The sequence below is a fragment of the Thunnus albacares genome, chromosome 1 (genome assembly GCF_914725855.1).
Source record: "Thunnus albacares chromosome 1, fThuAlb1.1, whole genome shotgun sequence".
NCBI classification, from domain to species: Eukaryota; Metazoa; Chordata; class Actinopteri; order Scombriformes; family Scombridae; genus Thunnus; species Thunnus albacares.
In genome coordinates this window covers 3709497-3731299 of record NC_058106.1, presented here as the reverse complement: position 1 = coordinate 3731299, position 21803 = coordinate 3709497, and the positions used below count along the sequence as shown (strand labels likewise).

General features: G+C 41.6%; 1 protein-coding gene across 1 annotated transcript in view; it reads right to left on the bottom strand.

Annotated features, from left to right (window-relative positions):
- Nucleotides 1–21803, bottom strand: part of ccdc102a (coiled-coil domain containing 102A) — an 84393-nt gene that overhangs the window by 33195 nt on the left and 29395 nt on the right. The window contains exons 2-3 of the mRNA XM_044352218.1: nucleotides 9009–9479; nucleotides 7535–7939 (exon numbers count right to left, since the gene is read on the bottom strand). Of these exons, the coding sequence (XP_044208153.1) occupies nucleotides 7535–7939; nucleotides 9009–9371 (768 nt within the window). The 5' untranslated portion in view covers nucleotides 9372–9479. The remainder of the gene's footprint in view (nucleotides 1–7534; nucleotides 7940–9008; nucleotides 9480–21803) is intronic.

Below are 21803 nucleotides of genomic sequence, written 5' to 3'. Positions count from 1 at the left end.
TGTAAGATCTCTGCTGGTACACCCTAAACACAGGACCCCCCCTGAGAGGAAGACTGGATCAGTGGATGACATAATATTTATATGTGCATGAAAAATGTTCCAAGAGCTGCCATCTGTTCTTAAACGCACATTTAATCTGTCTGATTCTGTATTTCCTCCTCCCTCTCCAAGGATTAACTGGCTCTGATACTAAAGGTCTTTCAGCAAAGGAGGTGATTTTCACATTCAACTGTGACACTAATTGTGTTCAATTCAACACATGTTAAAATTGGATTAAAAAATGTTTATCCTAGTTCAATATTATTTTCTCACTTAAGGAATATAAACAGAGTAACTAGCCGATTAGTCTCTCATTGTTCTATTATCATTACAACATCTAAACAGCAGTGAACTATTCAAATTCTAAAATCACAGCTGACTGACTGACAGGCAACAGACAGGGATCAGCCAGAGGCAGCTGTCAAAAACAGTGTCTTCCATCTCACCTTTTCAATCTCAAAAAAGTGAGCAACTAACTAACAAAAAAGCAGTCTGATCTTTAGAAAATGGTTTAAGACTGTACATAAGGATCTTTAACACAAGCTACCAAGCAGTAGATCAGCTGTAAAAACTGTTTTCATCTGTGAAATAACATTAGCTAACACTCTATACTGCTTTGTGTCATGATATGTTCCATTACGTTATCCTACTTATCTATGTGCACTACGTAGGCCTACACAAACACACAGTATTAGACATTAGCTAACTAAATGTCTGACATTACACACCAATATAGTCTTCCAACTTTCCAGGGACAGTAACCCAGACAGGTGCACATACTTATAGGGAGATAAATGTTGAAACAACAGTACCTCAGTGTGTGTGTATCACCAAGGTCTAACAAAAGTGTTGAATGCACTTCCTTCCTCATAAAACACTCCACAGGGTACCTTTAATTCTCTCACTTAAATTGAGCTTTACATTACAGCTGTCAAAGACTGGAAAGAAGAACCTGAATGAGGCTGAATGAACACTACAAACACACCAGACCAAAAGCACTCACACAATCCACTGGGAAGAGATCAAAGGTCATCAGCTCCTGACTCTGACCTCCTCACTGAAGAAGGCTGGGAGATGGTACTCCATACGTTTAGATTATTATGATAGACATACTTTTTAAATGTTGAAAAGTCTCCTCTGACAGAGTCTGATTGTCAGCATCAGGCTGTTAAAAAAATCCATAATTAACTTGAGAATTATTTTAGCCGCATGAACTTCACCATAAAATGTCATTACAAGTCATTAAGTATCATTGGAGTATTTTCACATCCGCTAAATGCGACATTTCTTGGGATTATTTTCATATCTGTGGTTGCTGAAGAGACTTTTTTTTTTAGCCTGATGATGCTTTCGATATCTGGAAACAAAGCTGTGATGCAGCTGCTGTCATTACAGGTGATCCCCAACAGAGGGACCCAGCGTGTAACACATGTCTGTCAGACAATCCACACGCCTGTGCCACATGTGGAAGTACTCAGTGTGTGTGTGTGTGTGTGTGTGTGTGTGTGTGTGTGTGTGTGTGTGTGTGTGTGTGAACCAGAACAATGGAGGGAGACAGGAAATGAGGCTGTGCTGTGTGCGAGCAACAGTTTCTCCAACGTTCCAAGACCACCTCTGCTGCCGCCACTGACAGACACATAATCATGGTTTACTTGGAACGCTCGCAGCCTCAAAGTGTGTTTCTCTGCCTGTGTATTAGTGTGGATGTGTTACCACGGAAACCCAGTCTGAACTAGCTGAAGGTCACGTCTGATAGGCAATGACACTGATCTTCACTTACTGCTATTTTAACACAGACACCTTCATTATGAGGTTACGGCTGGTGTACACGTAGTATGCTTGTGTGCGTGCGTGCGCGCGTGTGTGTGTGTGTGTGTGTGTGTGTGTGTGTGTGTGTGGTGAGAGTATACAATTGCCAAGAAACACAGAGGGACCCACCACGGCTATAAACACGCACTGGTAGCTCAGTCAGATCCAGAGTGAGGAGAAAACACAGGAGGTCAAAGCTGTATGTTATCAGATGGGACAACAGAGTGCTACTACTCAACACTGAATCATACCACAACTGTTCACTGTGCTTCTTATTACACAGAAAAGCGGGTCATTGATTTATAACAGATATGGAAGAAACGACTTAGGGGTCATTTTTGGACACTCAACTAAAGTTTGATGCACATATGAGGACAGAGAGACAATGGGCCTCATGCAAGAGAATGTTCTAATAGTAAGATCCAGACCTGTTGTACTAGTCATGCAGAGATAGTCTGCCTATCTTTACAATGATGAAAACACTTGTAGGGCTGCAACTAATGATTAGTTTCATTCTGGATTCATTTATTCTCTCAATCAATTATTATGTCTTTATTTCTTAGAGCTCAAGGTGATGTCTTCACATGTCTTGTTTTGTCCAAATCAACAGACCAAAATCCAAAGATTCAGTTTACCATCACGTATGACGCATGTAAGCTTCAAATCCTCACATTTGCGAAGCTACAACCAGCAAATGTTTGGAGTTTATCCATTAAAAAAATGGCTAAAACGATTAGCAAAGTAGTAAATAAAGCAAAATGAATATTCTGACAGGTGTACAGAACAACAAAAAACAAAAACAAGAAATGCGTTGATGAAAGGAAACATGGTTATGGATGGATATGGAAAGCCTTACCACCTGCATTATAAACAAACTGAAAGTTTAAACACACAAGTGAAACTGTGGCTTAAACAATGACAAATATATGAATAATGACTGTATGTATCCACTGGTCACATACAAGTACACTTACTGTATACATGTATACTCACTCTCATACACACTCTTACATTTAAATGTCAGTACATACACAGCCATCTAAACATACATATATACACAAACATACAGTAAACATATACATACATACATAACTGGTTTTATCTGAATTTAAAAGCCTCACCAGGGACTGAGGCTGCAGCAGAGCTTCAGCTAGACACTAGACTACACACGTTACATCTGTTGCCGTGCTTCTTCTTATGTAACAATGTTTATCTGTATGGTTTATCTCAGATGGTCTACTTCTGCTTCTACTAAATCTACTGCTGCTAACACTCATACTGCTACTACAGCTTTTCTCTTACAGAAATGACTACATGGTATATTTCATTTCTTAGTGTAGTGTGGGGAAGTGGTAGGAAATCTTGTTTATTTGTTTGTTATGCAGATAAAAATTTAAATTGTGGACTGAAAATCAGACTGTAGACTGATTGTGCCACATCTTGGATAACGATGTATACTAGCTTATGTGAAAGTGAGGTGGGCAAAGTTGGGGTTTTAAAAAGTGAGGGGGACATGTCCACAATGGTAATCAGGCCCTTGCCAGCAGCAATGACCTTTCAATGTCATGATCAAAAGTAAAATGGGATCCCATCTGACTTTACCTCATCCCTCACCACAGGGACTGATCTCCACTGGCTGCTGTTGAGAGGACATTACAAGGACAAAAACTAAGTTTGGAGGATTGTGTCCTCTTGGATAGGTTATATCTGACTATAATGTATTTGCACCTTTTGGAACACAATCACATCATCATCATCATCATCATGTCATTTTCCAGGACAGAATTCCAGTCTTTCCAGGAACTACTGCTATTATATAATTCTACTATTACTGCAACAACGCTAACAGCTAGTGATACAGTGTGCAGTAGAATGCAACATGTGCTTAATACTCCAGCTGTGAAGCCTCGTCAGCTAACACTGACATGTTTACACAGACTGAGAAGACCAACAGAGGTTTGTAATATTCAGCGTAGCCAGCTGTCAGTGCATAAACAAACCAATCAAAGAAATAATACCAAAGACAAAAGAAAACTCCATGTGCTAAATCCAACCGCGAGTGACCGAGGGATCTCCCCGCAGCTGACGTCGCTCCTCTTAAAAGAACTCCGGGAGCTGCCTGAACAATTTATGTTCATCTCTGACCTTTTCATGTCATCACCAAACACAAGATTTATGTGCGAATGTAGCTGAGTACTTATAAATGTTCCCTTGCTGCATTTTTTTTTTACTTTGTGCCATTGTGGCGATAGATACTTTGTGGCCATGCATCAACACAGGTGTTTTCCATTACACTGGCTCATTAATCTGATTACACCTCCAGCCAGGTTGAAGCTAGGAGGAGCTGTGCTGGAAATACATGCACACAAAACTGCATGAACCAATGAGAGTAAGTTGTCGCACCCTAACAGGAAAGTCAGGGACATAAATATCAAACGCAGTTCGCCCTGAGACGAGGACTTATCAGGCAACATGAGTGACAACAGCTGTGTGTGTGTTGACTGTAGATATATAGAGCTTTAATCACTGCACTACAGGCCGTCCTATCTATATTTTGCATCTGTCTCCTGAATAGTGTGTATTCATAGAAGGAAAACAGTAGAATTCCTTCTCCTTCTTCACAGACCTTTGAAGACAAAAACAGTGACATAAAAAACTAAAATGTTATATGTACATAAAGATAAGTCTGTATCTTTGAAGTCAATTGTCAGTAAATTATAGGCAAGCTGCAGGTGAGATGCTGCACTCACATGTCATAATCAGTTGGAATAACAGCGGATCGTCTCCGGCATGCCGACACACAGCCAGGACGTGTCAGAATGTGTCTGGTGGAGATTGGGGGGGTTATAAACATTTTCATTTTAGTGCTACATATTTGTCTTTGTGCTAATAAGACATCCAACAAACATCACCTCCTAAAACTATTCATTCATTCCTGGTGAAGGTTTAGAAACATGAGGTCATGTGACACTCTGTTCCACTAGCTTCTGTCCCTCAGCGCTGTCTGTCAGACGGTTTCTTTCATTGGTCTCTATGAAAAACCAAAACATGTTTCTGGGATTTACTGTCCATATTCTGTGATCAATGTATATCTACTATAGCACTTCCTACTGGTAAATTACTATTGAATAAAAAGTAGCTTGCTATTAGGTTTTACAGTCATCATCAGCTCAGTTTGTAGCTGTGATCTCTGCTGTGTAAAACCATCTACAACCCTGCCTGTCCATTCTCATGGCCTGCCTCTCAACTAGCCTCAACCCTCATGTCATATCAGATAAACCATAATTACCAGTTTCCAACCTGTAAATGCTGTTCATGTCAACATCCAAGTAATGATTACAACCAGGAAACTCTTCAGTCCTCATTCAAGTGAATTAAGACTAAAATGTAATGGATATTGTGTTATATTGTCAATGGACAGTGTATCTGACTCTCACATGATGAATTACACAATCATAGGACTCTTCACCATCTCTACAGTCTATCCCATGATGTGAATGTGACATTGGTCTGTCGAGTTGCTGATGCTTAACCTGCAGTGGTCTCGGGCTTGTGAGAAATAGTGGACCATCCCTGTACAGAGTATGGTTAGGTTGTACAGCTTCACCTTCAGTCATTTGTGTTGTTACAAATCTCAATGTGATTTTGAAAGAGTCCCAGGAGTTTGTTTCACTATATTTTCAGCATTAAATGGGCTCCACAGAGCTATCCAGAGAGACAAAGGCAATGGTGCTAAAATATGGCCCATAATAGTACTTAATGCTAACATCCAGTACAAGCTGGAATTCTTTTAATGTGCGTCTTGTGTGTCAGTATGACCGAGCCAGAGCAAGGCAGCAGATCCATTCTGTGTCTGTGAAGAAGCTCCAGTAGTCTGACAGAGAAGAAGTACTGCAGCCCTCAGGTACCAATACTGGTACCAGTACCCAATGATACCTTTTTTCAATAGTTTACTCTTCTGTTATAACAAAGTAATATGTAATAATGTAATACTACTTTGTTATTACAGAGAGACCATATGTAAACATATGGATATCCATATCTTAAGGTAGGATTAGTGGGCTGTTAAACCGAAAACAACAGGGCTAAGCCTTATTTTCTATGGGCTACACACAGCGCTGCGTGGCTATGCTAACGATGTTAGCCATGCTTACTAGCTGCTAGCTGCTGTGCAGGCTGGGAAAATAGATCCGGCAAGTCTCTTTGTATGTGCAGGTTGGTGCTCCTGTCAGTGTCAGAGCCTCCTTGTGAGATGCTTCAGTTGGTAAATGTGTGTTTTTTTTCTTATTCCAGGGCTGCGCTCACTCTCAGTCCCACAAGGTACCCAAATTTGGCACCGATTGATCTAACATGAATCGGTACTTGGTAGTACCAACGTAATTCGGTCAATACCCCATGAGTACTGAGTTCAGTAATCAACCCTAGTGCCAACACTGCTTGTGTCTCTTAAATAGGACGCCCCCCTCTTCAAACACACACACACACACACACACACACACACACACACACACACTTTTGAGGAGCGATCTAACACAAGTACCACTCACTGCAGCATGCAGTTCAGGGCCTGTGGGGTTTTTTTTGTCCATCTGACGTTTGACAGTCGTGACCAAAGGCACACGCTGAACATAAACATATTTCATTTTTGAAGATTGTAACAAATATAATATAACGTGGTACAAGCACATGAGCGTTGTAACACTTTTTGCTTCGTGCTATACATATCAAACTTTGATCTACTTGCTAGATTCATTTTCTATTTTTATGATCGTGTACATGACAATAAAACTTTCACTTACTCAAAGGCACAACCTGCTGGTGGAGAAACACGCAGCACATTCACAAACATCAATACTGCATGAAGTACTTCATTATGAACACTGCAGCCTAGAAATGATATTACACCAGTACATGTGGAGTATAAACACTGCCTGCATATATGTATAAGCTTGATACATGTAGAGCTGTTGTGTTGGATTGCATTAGATTGCACAGGTGTACCTGATGAACATCCTCACAATAAAGCAGAGAAAGACAATCAGCCTGCATTTTAATACATCTACTGCACAACTTGTCATTTCTAACCATCTCTGTATCTCTCCATCATACTGATTCTTCACTCAGACTAGAATTTCATCAGTTGTGGCTACTTTTGGCTTGTTTCTCTTGGTTTTAAACAATGACTTACACGTGACCACATATAAATATAAACATATATACACATGTAAATATAACTTAGAGGAGTATTGTGTCCAGGTTTTATTCATACACGTGTACAAACTATGAAAAACTGCACAAAGTCAGAGTTTCTGAACTTGGGAGAGGCACACAGTAGACACAGTCTGATGCCAAAACAAACAGGTTGAATCCATTTCCCTCTTTATAAAACATTTACAAAGTAGAGTTTTTGAATAGTTTGAAACCAGTATTGTTTATATCCATGTTTCTAGCTAGCTGTCTCCTTCATTCTCAGCAGAACAATGTAAACCATTGGCTAGAATCTGTTTCAGGTTACCCGTGTGCTCATGCACGTACATGTGCACCCTCGTGCATGTACTAACAGATCACAGGCTACAAACAAAGTGGAGACCAGGTCATTAAAACAATGCTCCATAGCACCACAGAGTATCTATAACACAAGCAATGACATGAAACAGTCTAATCTAAAAGTGAACTAGTGACTCACCTTTTGTTGACCCATCGTTTCTGTGTCCAAGTCCACGTCCCTCACAGGTTCCGGTTCTGGAGACCCAGGCGGTCCCTCTGCCACCCGGTCCAGCTTACATTCAGTGTGGACCTGAGTGGAGGAGGTGGAGGAGGCCGGGGAGGAGGGAGGGATGGATGGAGAGGAGGAGGAAGAAGCACCGCGAGGCGGGTGGGCCGGGGAGGAAGAAGGAGAAGCGGTGGTGGTGGCTGCGAGAGGAGTGGCGTGGTCGCCGTGGAGACGCAGCGCCTCCTGCCGTAGTGTCTCGTTCTCTGAGGCCAGTTCCTGACGCTCCCGCCGAACACTGGTCAGTTCCTTGGTGAGGGTGTCCAGCCGCTGCCTCAGCTGACGGACTTCGTCGCGTGCACGGTTACGCTCCGCACGAACCTGGTAAAACACAGAAGATGATCGAATCAACCCCAAACCCACCGGTTCCTACTGAAGATGTACATCTTTAAAAAAACAGCTGACAAACACGATGTTTAACTTGAAAAAAGGATCAATTATTTCATACAACAGCTGGTCACTGTAGATGTCATCAAACATTACTCAAACAGGAGGAAATTATGTATTTGTTGGGGACTATTTTCAGCGGTGGATTAATCCACATTTAGTGCTCTAATGTGTATTTTCAGCAGCAGGATGAGGTGTGTGTCAAAAAATACAACAACAATGGAGCTCTATGACTCAGAGGAATAAGATATAATCAGACAGATCAATTCATTGTTGGTTCGGGTCTTTTGATGGGATTTGCTGAGAGTAAAGATTATGTGATATCATCAGCCTTATCCTTTTACTTTAGGAAAAATTGTGGTTTTAGTTAAATATTGAATTATTATTGGATTATTAAATAATTAGTCCACACGTCTGGAGGAGAAAAGTCATTCTTTTCCTGAACCCAAAGTTCTTTGAGTTGCCTAAAAAAAATATCCATAAAATATTCATCAGACTTTACTCACCAGGAGCAGAGAGACATGCAAATGAGATGTTATATGAAGAAGATTTTTAAGAGACAGTTAAAAGGTATCCTGTAGAGTTTTTGACCATTAGTTACGCTATGTGGAGGCTGTGGAGCAGGGTCCCAGTTTTGTTAGTTCTCATGCACGAGTACACAGCTGACATGATACATGTTCCAGCCAATGGTTACACACTATTCCACTGATCTACAGGAGGCTGTAACACACAAAGAAACACAGCAGTGCACCAGAACAGGCAGGGAAGACTGCTAGCAAGTAAATTACAATTTATTTATTTATTTGATTATTTTAAATCATTTGAATCTCTTGTTTTAATCTCTTTTTTTCATTTTTATCATAATCTAAAGCTGCTATTATCTTTCTACTAGAAATTAAAATGGATTGAATGATCACATGTAACGCTAAGAAGATGAAATTGGGGGTATGTATGTTATGAAACATCATATCTTGAGGCGTTACTATAGTAACACACAGCCCACCTTGCTCCACTTCTCTCTCCAGTTGGCCGTGCAGTCTGACCACCACCTCATGGTCTTCTCCATCTGGGCCGCCCTGGCCCGAGCCTCCTCCAGCTCCCTGAGCCTCAGCTCCTCTCTGCTCTCCCAGTCGGCCCCGGCTACATCGCCCATGGCCCCCAAGGATCCCAGCCCGAGGCCTCCCAGCCCAGGCGACAGCAGCAGTGGAGGGCTGGAGCTGGGGGTTCCTCCGGTAGGGCTGGGGGTATGGGTGAGGCTGTCCGGGGAGCGGATCCCCCTGTCAGACCCCAGACCGAGGCTGCACAGCAGGCCGCCTCCGGCCGACTTGCCGCCCTCAGACAGGTGGGGGCTGGGTGTGTGGTTCATGACTGAGGCGATGTGTGTGGAAGAGGACAGTGAGGAGGATGAAGGGGGTGGGGGGGTCGTGAGCGGAGAGATTCAGGAGAGTATCATCCTCTTCAGTCGCTGATCAGCCTGGAGACAGAAACACAGCCACTTTAGATAAGAAGAAAAGAAAAGAAACCTAACACACATGCATGTAGATCTGCTTTCTCCATGTGCCTTGTAAACTTGCTCTATCCCAGGACTAAAACAAATCAAAGCTCAACACAAAAAAGAAAGAATCTAACTTTAGAACAGAGAAACAGTCCAAGGAAATCATTGACAGACACTGTGCTGTCTGCTTTCTGAACCTAATAAATCCAAAGAGAACCTGGACAGCTGGTACACATGACTGAAACTTAAACTACTTCTTCTGCTTAATGGAAAGCAGCTCTATGCAAAACACAAACTAAACAGCTATGAGAGCACAAACACACACACACACACAGAGAGGAACGAATCTCAAAGTAGAAGCTGAAGGCCGAGCAGACACTGTACAGACGGAGCCTGATCTTAACTCTGAATTTTCTAAAATACAGTCGTATTTCTGCCAGACTGGTTGTCGCTCAGTTTGGATCACAACAACCTGATTAATCACCTGAATGATCAACGATCTGGCTCTGGATCGGTTTGGATTCTGGCAGGTCGGAGATTTCGGTCAGCTGTCTGCAGCTTGAGCAGTTTTACGATCTGATTTCCCTCACGGCTGCTGTCAGAAGACCTGTTATAAACTGTAGAGATTGGAATCGTCACCGGACATATGGACGGGGGGGGGGGGGGGGGGTTGTGTTTAACGTTCAGTGTGAGCACCGCCAACTGATCCATGCGGTGTGAGCAAGGAAGTCACAAGTTCTGGCTGTGCAGAGAGGAAGATTAAAATGCATAGTGTGAGTTAGCACTAATCGATTCATACTTTAAGTTACTGAAAAAATGCAGAACATTGGCTGGTTCCAGGTTTTCAAATGTGAGAATTTGCTGCTTGTCTTTGCTCGATTGATGTCACCCTGTGCTCTTGGATATAGTGATTTTTCATTGTTTTCTGATGTTTAATAGACTAAACAAATTAATTTATTAAAAACAATTTAGACACTCACACACGTACCTCCCAGGACTCACACTGAACCGTTTTTATTCCAGCCTGTCCAGCAGTAAGAAAAGAAAAATCTGACGCTAACCGTACACCTGATCCTCTCTTGTTCACACTCTGTCATCTCTGCTTCTCTCAGCAGGCTGCTTTCACCACTCATCAGTCATTCTCCCCCACCCCCCAACCCCCCCTCCCCTGATGCAGCTACCATCACTATCACTGCATATTTCCAGCACACACACACACACACACACACACACACACACACACACACACACACACACACAGGTTGTCTTTGTCCTGACAGTCAGAAAGGAGCACATATTAAATGACTTGAGGATGACAAACCGGGCAGAACAGAAGAAGTAGACATACATCGCAAGTCTGTTTAATACAATTTGTGTGGGAAAGATAAAAACTGCCAGACGTCGGATGGAGCAGAGTGAATGAAGTGGGTGGAGAAATGTTGGCAGCAGAGACTGTAAACTCTGCAAAACGAGGGGGGAGCCGCCGGATTTAGAAACTATATCTCACTCATGGCACACCACACTGGGTTTTTTTTTTTTTACTCTTATGTTTCAAAATAAAATAAAGTACGTCTTCATCGAGTGCAGAAAACTTGATGTCTTTCTCTGTTTTCTTCACTGGAGTCTGGACATCCTGGTCCTGTTCTCATATTGATGAGTGTATAGTGAATGTGTCATCTCATCCTCCTCCCTCACTCCCTCACTCCCTCCTTCTTTAAACAAAACTTTTATGCACACCAGTGTTCATTAATACTTGTCTCCGTTGCACCCCTATGGAACGCATTTGTGCTGTAACGACTCAATTTTCCCACAGGGATCTGTGGGGTGAACTTTGATCGTATCTCCGCTGTCAGTGCCAGATTTGGGTTGAGAAATCCTCGAGAAAAATACACTCTCCGGCTGTGGTAAAGTTGGCCTCAAACTCACTGAGCCAAGAAAAGCTTCTACTCCTTCCTGTCTCCCTCCTCCTCCTGCTGATTCCTCCTCTCCTCCCTCCAGAGGAGGCAGAGGACGTTCCAGAGGAGCTCTGGAACTGTGGGAACAACTCGCCGGAAACCAGAAGAAAAGGAGAGGAAATGAAGCAGGTTTAGCATTAGCAGCTGGGTGCTTAGTGGAGGGTAAAACCACTGAAAGCTCTTTTTTTCCTTTGCCTGTATTCCCTCCTCTCCTGGTAGCCTCCGCGTAATCAAATAACATGATGGGCCTTTCAGGGTGGCATATTAAAGAGCACGCCTGGCTCCCTCCGTTTCTTCACAGTCATAACAGTCAAATCTGATCATAAAGTTAGTTTGAAGTGTCTCTGAAAACAATGAGAGCTATCAGCAAAAATCTGAAACATTCGTTCCATTGGCACGCACTTTGGAGATGGTCCCCAACTTTTCTTCTTTTTTGAGTCAGAGTGTCTCAACAGCATGATTCTTTTATCCCTGAAACACACTGACACTTTCCTCTGTCCTCTCATACACAGATATTTCTAGCATGTTGAAAACCTATAGACAGAAAGGCAAAAACAACGTCCTAGATGAACATGTATAGTTCCATTTCTGAGTTGCTAAGACATGTAGTGACTGTAGAGCTGGAGATCATTGATCGGTTGGTCGACATAAAATTAATCGTCAATTATTTTGAAAATCAATTTGAATCTTTCTCTCTGGTTCCAGTTTTTTTTTTTAGGACATTTACGGACATGTGCTTTTAGTCCGGTTGCAGACCGAAACAACTGAAACTCTGGAGCAGCTCATTTTTGGTGGGAACCAACCTCAATCTGACCCAATTACAAGGCCAGTCTGAGTACAACAGCTCCTGTAGCCAGGTGCTTTGCATGCTACGATGCGGATGAGCAAATTTAACAGTTGCTAGCCGGAGAATGAATCGAGATCCGACCTGGACTAGCACGAATAAGAACGTTGTATTTTTGCCAGGAGAGCTTCTTCAGGACCTTCTTCCTGTCTTTACATTCTTGTTCCCTCCACAGACACATCTGACCAGTGAGTGGACTAAACGTTCTCATGTAGATTTTTGTGATATATTTTGTTTTTTCTGTGTGAAAAGAAACAGAACCAAGTTTACCAACTCATCCACTGATTTCAGAGCAGAGCTGAGGAACTATAGGTTTGAAAACACTGTAAATGAATATTTCCGGGTTTCTTTAGTCGTCTATGACAGTAAACTGCATATCTTTGGGTTGTGGATTGTTGGACAGTGTTAGACATTGCGGGTTGTATCTTATGCTTTGGGAAACAAAAAGAAAACCGGGCAAAAAAAGCCTAGAATTCAAAGAGTTCATCTCTGGGGACCTTGAATATCTGTACAAAATTCAATGGCATTCCATTCAATAATTGATGAAAGGTGAACTGACCAACCAGCCGACCAACTGACATCACACACAATGGAGCCGTTCTACTAGCATGGCTAAAAACTAATATTGTTAGAACCAGGCATGAACCAAAAGAAGATCAACAGTCACAGCACACTGGCAACAGATGAAGCGCTAGGTAAACAAAGAGAAACAACAGAGAGAAGCTACTCTGCATTTTTTTTTTTTTTTATCTCTATCCCCAATGAGCTGCATTTCAAAATCCATTTCAAAAGCCAAAATCCCACACTGTGACAGATCCAGCTTCTCCAATTCCAAATCCCATCCTCCAGTTCATCTCCCAGTCACACACCAGGACAGTAACTGGCAGCCCCGCAGCAGCCTATTCAAGAACAATCTCAAATCTGGGTCGGGAGAGTGTGTGAAAGAAAGAAAAATGAGTGGAGGATAGGGGGGTTGTGAGGAGGGACTGACAGAGTTCACCACGGCAGTGAAAAGGGAGGAAAAATGAAAAACTGATGTTTTTGCCTTTCAACACAATCAAGTCCAAGAATGGCGATGTCACGGATGGCCAACCAGAAATTAAACACTTTTAGAAATAAAATAAAAAAAAGGAAACTTCCTCTCAAACCAGCTCCATCTGTGCAAGTGTGTGTTTTCTAGGAACACACACGCACACACACACACACACACACACACGCACACACACACACACACAACACCATGTTGACACATTGTTAAGAATCAAATTATGCTTTTAGTTCAAGAAAATGAGATTCGAGATGAGACGAGAAGAGTTCCAGAAACTGGGAGTTAATGAGGACTTTGGCAGCGGCAAATGTATTTACAAAGCACTTTAGACTGTTCACTTTCTGTCTTTCAGTCTCAGCATGAAAACATTTTGAACACGCTGGAACACATCCCTTCTGCTTCCTCACCTCACACTCAGCATTAGCAGACAGTGATGTTAAACTTGAGCGGCTCTCTCTTCTCTTGGATTCCTAGAAGCATACCAACATTTCGGCTCCTTTCATCTTTTTTTACTTTCAGCTCTTAGAGCACAAAAACTGCTGTCAAAGTCTGCGTATCAACTACTAAATGCACACGCTGCAACTACCTCCAGCATTTCCTCTTCCACTGCTTTCATTGTCGACACTTAAACGGACATTTCATCTGCTTTCACCTCATGTGTGTCAACCGACGTTTTAATTGCTTTCATCTCGTGCTCTCAACGGGAGTTCGGCTGCTTTCAGCACTTTCGCTTCGACTGAAACTTATCAGATACTTGATTCCTCTACCTCACACTTCATCTCCTTCGGTGCATTAACAGCAATTCCCAGAAAGTTCCCAGAAATTTTAACTTGTTTACATTTCTACAGTATCTACAAAAACTCAACATGTTAGGACATTAAAACTATTTCAAGTGTTTCAACTGCAAATTCTGCAATGCTTGCTCACAGTACATGTTACTCAACAGATAGAGTCTTGAATTGTATTATGGATATTTTGATGATTTTATTAAACCAGCCTTAACAAAGAGGCCTTGATATCATGGAAATAAGCTGCCTCATGTAATATGTTTTAGTTGGAGAAACTGAATGGGTAAAAGTATGTTCATTGTTAGACTAACTAGATGCAGGTTCTGGAGTTATTGTTTGCTTTGAATATACTGTATATGGATTTTGGCTTATTTCTCATTTTTATAATTAGACAGAACTAATGAAGTCTCTAAATAGCAAGTCCAGTTTCTCTTTAAAAAGAAAAACAGTGCAGCACTGTGACCAAAGCTAGTTTAGTTGCATTTCCGAAACAAGAGAGTGGCTCAGATCCCAGACTCATCCTGTCCGTATGTCGAAGTGTCCTTGGGCAAGATACTTAACTCCAAATTGCTCCTGCTTGGTCAGTGTGTGTATGTGAGTGTGTGTGTGAGTGTGTGTGTGTGTGTGAATGGGTGAGTGAGCAGCAGAAAAACATTGTAAAGTGCTTTGGATGAAAGCGCTATATAAATGCAGCCGTTTACCATTTTACATGTAATGAATCTGCAAGATCGCAAGTTATCCCACAGCGTCCATAAGCACAACATTCCCGGTTCAAATCTGTCCAAGAACCTTTTATTGCATGTCAACCCCCCCCTTCTCCCCCAACTCCCAAGAATAACCAATATGACCAAAGAATCCAAAGTTTTCTCTGCTTGATTCAAAAAGTTCAAACTGCTGTAAAATAATGAAAAAGTAAGGGCTGGCTCACAGTCCTCTTTGGACCACAATTTGCATTAAAACTCTGTCAAAAAAAACCCTTCTTTGAGTCATAACTCAGTCAAATCTGAACACATGGACATGATACACTTAAGATTAGACTTCAGATTGCCAAAGATATCATCATCTGTGATATGCATAACGAATAAACGTCCATACATATGCTTAGAACACAGAAAAAAAAACTCCCTATAACTCCAGAACTTAACTGAGAATCATCAGTATCAAAGTAATCCAATGATTGTCTGTACATCCATGGGTTCATTGCAACAGGAACCACTAATAGATAATTCAGCATACTTTTAATGGTGCCAACGTACCAAAATGTAAACAAATACAGGCTAAAAGTGATGGCACAAGTGAAACATCATCTCTAGATTGTGATACTAAAGGACGTTTCTCTTCGGTAGTCGAGTGAACTAAAGAGTGAATGAAGGGAGGGAGCAGCGGTAGAGAGAACAAAGCTGAGGGTCATTTCCTGATTGTTCCATGTCATTACATTCTAAAGCAGAAATAAATAACCATCAAACACGCAACAGATGATTTAGTGTGGAGACAGACGCTCATAGTTACTGTTTCATTTTCCTCCTCTGCATTTCTCCATCCAAGCAGTGAACACAAAGAACAGGACAAATCTGTGTTGTATTTTCTTCAAGTCTTAACACTGTGTTTCAAGTGCCGTCGTCATTTTTTAATTCATAATGGGTCTACTTTGCATGATCTACCTGCTTCCTCAGATGCAGTGGAAACCCAAACAGGGCAGCACTTCAAGGAGTTTTAGTTCCAAGTTTAGTTCCTGACATTAATTCCTCTGGTTGCAAAGTACATGGAACTTTTGGTCGGAAAGGGGCTTATGAATGACTCATCCCGGTCATAATTAATGGCAGATCATGGTTATGAAGTGGTGATGGTTGCAAAGCTACAGGAGGACTGGGGGAGAGCCATGACTTTTTAAAGATGATCCAATCGGTGGTGGAGCTAACAGAAGCCAGTTTGACACTGCAGTGAGGTCAGTCCACTCCATCTGGCTGTCCAGTCATGCAGCATCAGCGAGTGGGCGTTCAGAAAAGACTCAACTAAGGCTGAGTTCAGACCGACATCAGCACCATGTGGACAAACACCACCCACCCACTCATTCATTTTAATGAGACCACTGCACTGCTATAGTGGGGGTCACCACACGGAAGGGTCCAAGAGAAAAACACAGTTCAACCTGGCTGGATGTGTTTTTACCTTCATCCAGCTATTATGTGATATTCTTTACCTGTAGGCTTAGGATTCAATCACATTTTATACAATCTGAAAGCAGTGTCCAATTCACTTATCAGATCAAAACCCTCTCTAATTCCTTATCTGATCTAATCTGGATTAGCTTTCAACATTTGCAATTAACTCAAGTTATAAACCTCAATGATCTGCTGTTTTTAGCAGCAGCCTAATTATTGTTCAGAACCTTTAGCTACATCCTGAAAATGCACAGCAGTATATATTCATATTAAATGCTGACTAAATCTGACACCTTTATCTACTTCAGTAGAGGAAAGTAACTAAGTACATTTACTCAAGTACTGTGCTGAAGTACAATATTCAAATACTTTACTTGAGTATTTCCATGTGATGCTACTTTATACTTCCACTCCACTACATTTCAGAGGGAAATATTGTACTTTCTACTCCACTACATTTACTTGACAGCTTTAGTTACTTTTCAGATGAAGATTTGACACAAGATTTGACTAAACTAGCTAACGCCTAGGACACACTGGATGCGTGAGCAGCGCGTGTGTGCCGCTGAACTGCTGCGTCTTGCACGCTTGCAGCGTCCACAAAGGCAGCGTGTCTGCTGCTTCTGCTACTGGCAGCCCTATCTGTCTCGTTTTCCCTGTCTATTTCTGCTGAGAACTGCACGCGTCACGTGCAGAACATAAGCAAGACTTCGAATCTCTAGATGACACGACGTAGCAGCCATGCGTGACGTGTTAACAAATTTTTTTCACCAAACTTGGTACATACCATATTTAGATGATCCCAAATAAAAAAAACTTATGAGTTTATTTTACCATTTGTCTGTAATTGGTTACCAAACTTTAGAAGCCTGATGCACTTAACAGGCCATACCTCTTCAATGCTTTATTCGATTGCTACCAAATTGAGAATATTGTACATACAGCCACACTGTACAAATGTGTAACATTTGATACACTCCTACCCACAGGAGGCGCTACTGTAATATTATAACAGGACGTTTCCACAATTCTGTTGTCTTCAATAAAATGTAACTTGGTACACAAGTTCTCTATGAGAATGTGCACGACATATTGAAGCATGGCACCAATTGCCCCACCTTGTGGCCATTAATAAAACACCATCATACTACTTATTAACTGCCACATCTCTTAAATATAATATTCCATGGTAACCAAATTCAGCAGAGTTGTACAGATGGGGAACAAGTCTGTTACTTTTGATATCATTTCCCCTGTAGGTGGCGCTAAAAGATTTTAAAAATTGCTGCAGATTTCTGCATTTTCAGCAATGCTTTGCGATTTATTTCAGCTGTCAGCATTCACATGCATTTTTTGCAGGAAAAACATTTTCTAGTTATTTACTGTTCCTTCAGAGCTGAGAAACAGAGCAATTAACAATCAGCTAAAGAGTGACTATCCAGGTTTCAATCTCCACATAGAATAATGTGTAACACTTCCAATAATGAACATGCAGTATGTAGAAATATGTGTGTAGTATGTGCATAAGTCACTGGAGAGCACACACACACACACACACACACACACACACACACACACAAACAAAGCCAGCCTCTCAGTATTCACTGCATTTTTCATTTCCAAGTCAGAAAGGCGAGACACCTGGAAGCCTTAAATATAAAACAAGCAGCAGGCTTTAGATGCTACATCCACACTAATCACATCCACAGAGACTAGTACAACACCCCCCCCCCCCCACCCACCCACCCAACCTACCCAACCCCACCCCCACATCTGGCTGTGTTACAAGGAGGAGGATAAAGTGCCCTGCCAGATACAGTCCTCAGTGATTCTCCATTATCCATATTTTAAGACCATATATTGACTCAATATAGCTCGGATACATAAACTGAGAAGTCCTCAAGTCTGGGAATTCTATAAACAGAGACCTGATAACATGTTGTTCTGTGAGGTTTAACCATCTGTACTGCTGCACTGCAAAAGAAAACACCCTCCACCCTAAAAAAAGTTAACACAACACGGAGGATGTCAAAAGGGAGATCCGTTATGTTTTACATATGGGTTCAACATGATTCCTGTCCTCAGGGTGTACTTTGGTCAAAAACATCTCATCTCTTGTATGTACATATGTCTCAGACAAAGCCACTGGTCTGTGATGCGTTATCGGTTTAATATGCTCATTCTTCATGTTTTCCCAGAAACACAAACAGGAACTTTGAGATTCAGTTCCTGAGTTTATTCTATGTTTTCGAGGGCTCAGAAACAATTGGAGAACTCATCAACATTGCAAATTCCTCACTGGAATAAATACAAATATATGCTTAGCAAATGGGAAGAGAAAACAGAAAGACAGCTGGTTTGTTAAATAGGAAACAAAGGGTTTCACACCTTGATAAATTTATCATGTCCACTCTGCAAACTGAATCTAATCTCCAGTTTGAAGAAAAAGAATATATCTCTGATCCAATGTTTAAAGGAGGTAGAAGTGGAATGTGTCCAGTTAAACAGAATTAATGTTCTGGTTTAAAAAATGTTTTTTAATCAACAACAGATGAAGTGCTAATGTATACTGTGAAAGGTGTTGCTTGTTGGTAGTGATGAGCCCACAGAAAATGATCCTCCTGAGTCTGCAGCTGCTCTCCGTTCTACTCAGATTTTAGCGTCTTTCAGCTCATTGTTTCAGTTTTACAGCCCACAGCTTCACTGTTTTGGTCAAACAGCTCTCATTAGCATTGTTTCTAGCAGCAGCAGGCAGCTGTACAACCTGCCCAGCACCAAACAGCAGACACACAAAGTTAGAAACTAGCTGGTGAACATACTGGAGCATCTAGCAGCTGAAGAGAAAACTTTCTCACTGAGTTCATCTGCCTCATTTCCAGCAGCAGCAGCAGGAGGCAGGAAACATAACTCCAAATGCTAATGTTGCTCCACGTCTACTGAACATGTAAATCATTGACTCTATTTAAATATGGACAACACGTCTCCACCTCCTACTGCTATGCAAAAGTGAAGCCAAAATATCTCCTTTCTGGGAGCTGCCAGCTTGCTTGTGTGATGTCATTAGGAGCCAGAGTCTGCGCAGTACATGGATGTATAATCAGAGCTGGATAGCGCGCCGCCAATCAACCTTGAAGCCAATTTTACCCAGTGGTCACTGGTGGTATTGCATTGAAAAATCCCCCTTAAGCCCAAAAAGCATTTTCCCCATAGACCACCATAGTGGCGCACCGCCACTGCAAAATTATGAGCACCACTGCTAAAATTTCAGACGATCATTAATATCAATGGGCTACTAATAATTTTCACTCACACACTGTACGAGCACACTAACACCCTACCTTATTGTGGATTTTTTTATTTATCCTCCCTCTCTTCTTTCTTCAAAGGACATCTACGTGAAAGGTACAAGAGTAGCGTAGCTCCGTTAAGGAATAGGGCAGTGAGTGTGCGTGTGTGTGGTTGAACGAGTGACAGAAATGTGATGGTGAATGTGAGCGGAGCAGATGAAAAGTTTAGCAGTAAGTTGTCAGTCTGGCAGTAAATGTACAGTACAGACTACAGTGTGTCAGGTAATAAATGCTGCAGCGTCTCAAGACAAAGAAAATACTCGTCTATCAAAAGGCCTGAAGCCCCGAAGTTAGCAACGACACGTTAGCCTAACCTGACCAGGCTCACTTAAGGTGGACTGACTTTTAAGGTGGACCAGCTATTCTCATTTTAGTGTCAATCTCAGCTGCTCTTTAACAGAGAACGGACAAATGTCTGGCTGATGAGTGTCTTGAGTTTTTCATATGGCTTCACTTTTGGGGAGCTGTCATGACGTCCATACTTATTTACAGTCAAAGATGTGAATAGGCAACTGTTTGCTAGCACATTAGCTATAACAACTCAGCCAAAAATGTATTTTATGACAAAAGGCAAAAAAAATGAACAGGAGAATGTCAGAGATGTCAGTCCAGAGGAGAGCTCTAACCAAACAAACTAACAGAAATCAGAGGGTGGACCATGGGGGGGGGCTGTTAAAACACAGCAGAGGGTAATGGTGAGGTTCTCACACAGTCAGCTCTTCAGCTAGGGAGCAACAGATGAAGAGAGGAGAGGACCAGGAGAGCGTGTTTGCATATTTGTGTGTGTGTGTGTGTGTAGCTGACAGGACTGAGCACTGATAGATTTATATACATCCACCATGTAGGAATGTGCAAAACATAATGTCATTCATTGTTAACCTGTGCTAACTTGCATTGGAACTCCCTCTTTCCACGAACCAACAATTCTGTGTGTGTGGGTGTGTGCGCTGACATATTATCTTGTGTGTGTATACTCTATGGTAGAGGGGGTATGACGCCATTGACAGGTGACTAAATGAAACGGACCATTACCTTCATTAAAATTATACATTTCTCTGAGTTTGAAAATTGGTGGAAACATCTTGGATAACGTAAGCACACCACTCAACATAATATATAACATAGGTCTAATTGTAGTTGAATGCAAAATAGTTACAGATTATAGCTTTAAAATGAAATCTCTCTTTGTTACACCATATTTTAGTTCAGGCATGAGATCTAAACCCAGCAGCAGAGGAAAACAAACACACTAGTGATCACTTCAAAGTATACAAAACTGTTATTTTCACAAAACTCTCCACCTGAAGCAGCAGAGGCTGAGATATCCCCACTTATAATCCTTAGTATAGGTCAAGCTTCAAAAATGCTGGAGCCTACATTTCCCATGATGCAACCAAGAGCATCTCCTTTTTAGACCCTTCCTGAATGATAAACACTCACATCTTTCAAACTCCACACCTCCAGTTTGTTTCACAGACTTATATATGTGTAAGTCTCAAAGCCTCAGTTGAGATATCCCTGATGACATCATCAAGGTTATTTTTATGACCAAGCTGCTCCAGAGCTCCAGAGGACATTATACAACTGTTTTCATAGGCTGAGTGCTACTATAAAGTACACTGACCTTTATGTATAAAACCAGTGCAGCTTCTATTCTGCAGCAGTTTGATCACAGCATGAGTTCAGTTTCACAGGCGGTGAGTCAACAGCAACATTTAAAGTCCCCTTCATTCAAAAAGATGTTCTTGTTCTTCTTCTTCCTACAGTTGGATGTTTGTGCACAGTTTGTTTTCACATTCATCTGCTTAAAGTTAAGTAGAAGGTTTCTCTGTGATCACTGAAAATTCAAGTTTAAGGGAGCGGGCCTATGAGCATGATTTGTGACATCACAACTAGTTTGGATCCAATCATGGTCCAATATTCAACTTACACAAGTGTGATGTAGATACCTCACGCCTCCAGTGCACAAACACTGAGACTTTACAGTGGAGAAGTAGACAAGGGAGAGGGAGTAGATGCCATTTCAAGGATTTTAAAGTGGTACTTTTTGGAAGAAAAAACATGTATCAGACATATTGTTCTAAGCAGAGCATTTTTATATGTCTTAATACATGCCTGGAGGGGATCTTTAAGCTTTTAAGACCAATATTTGTTTTTTC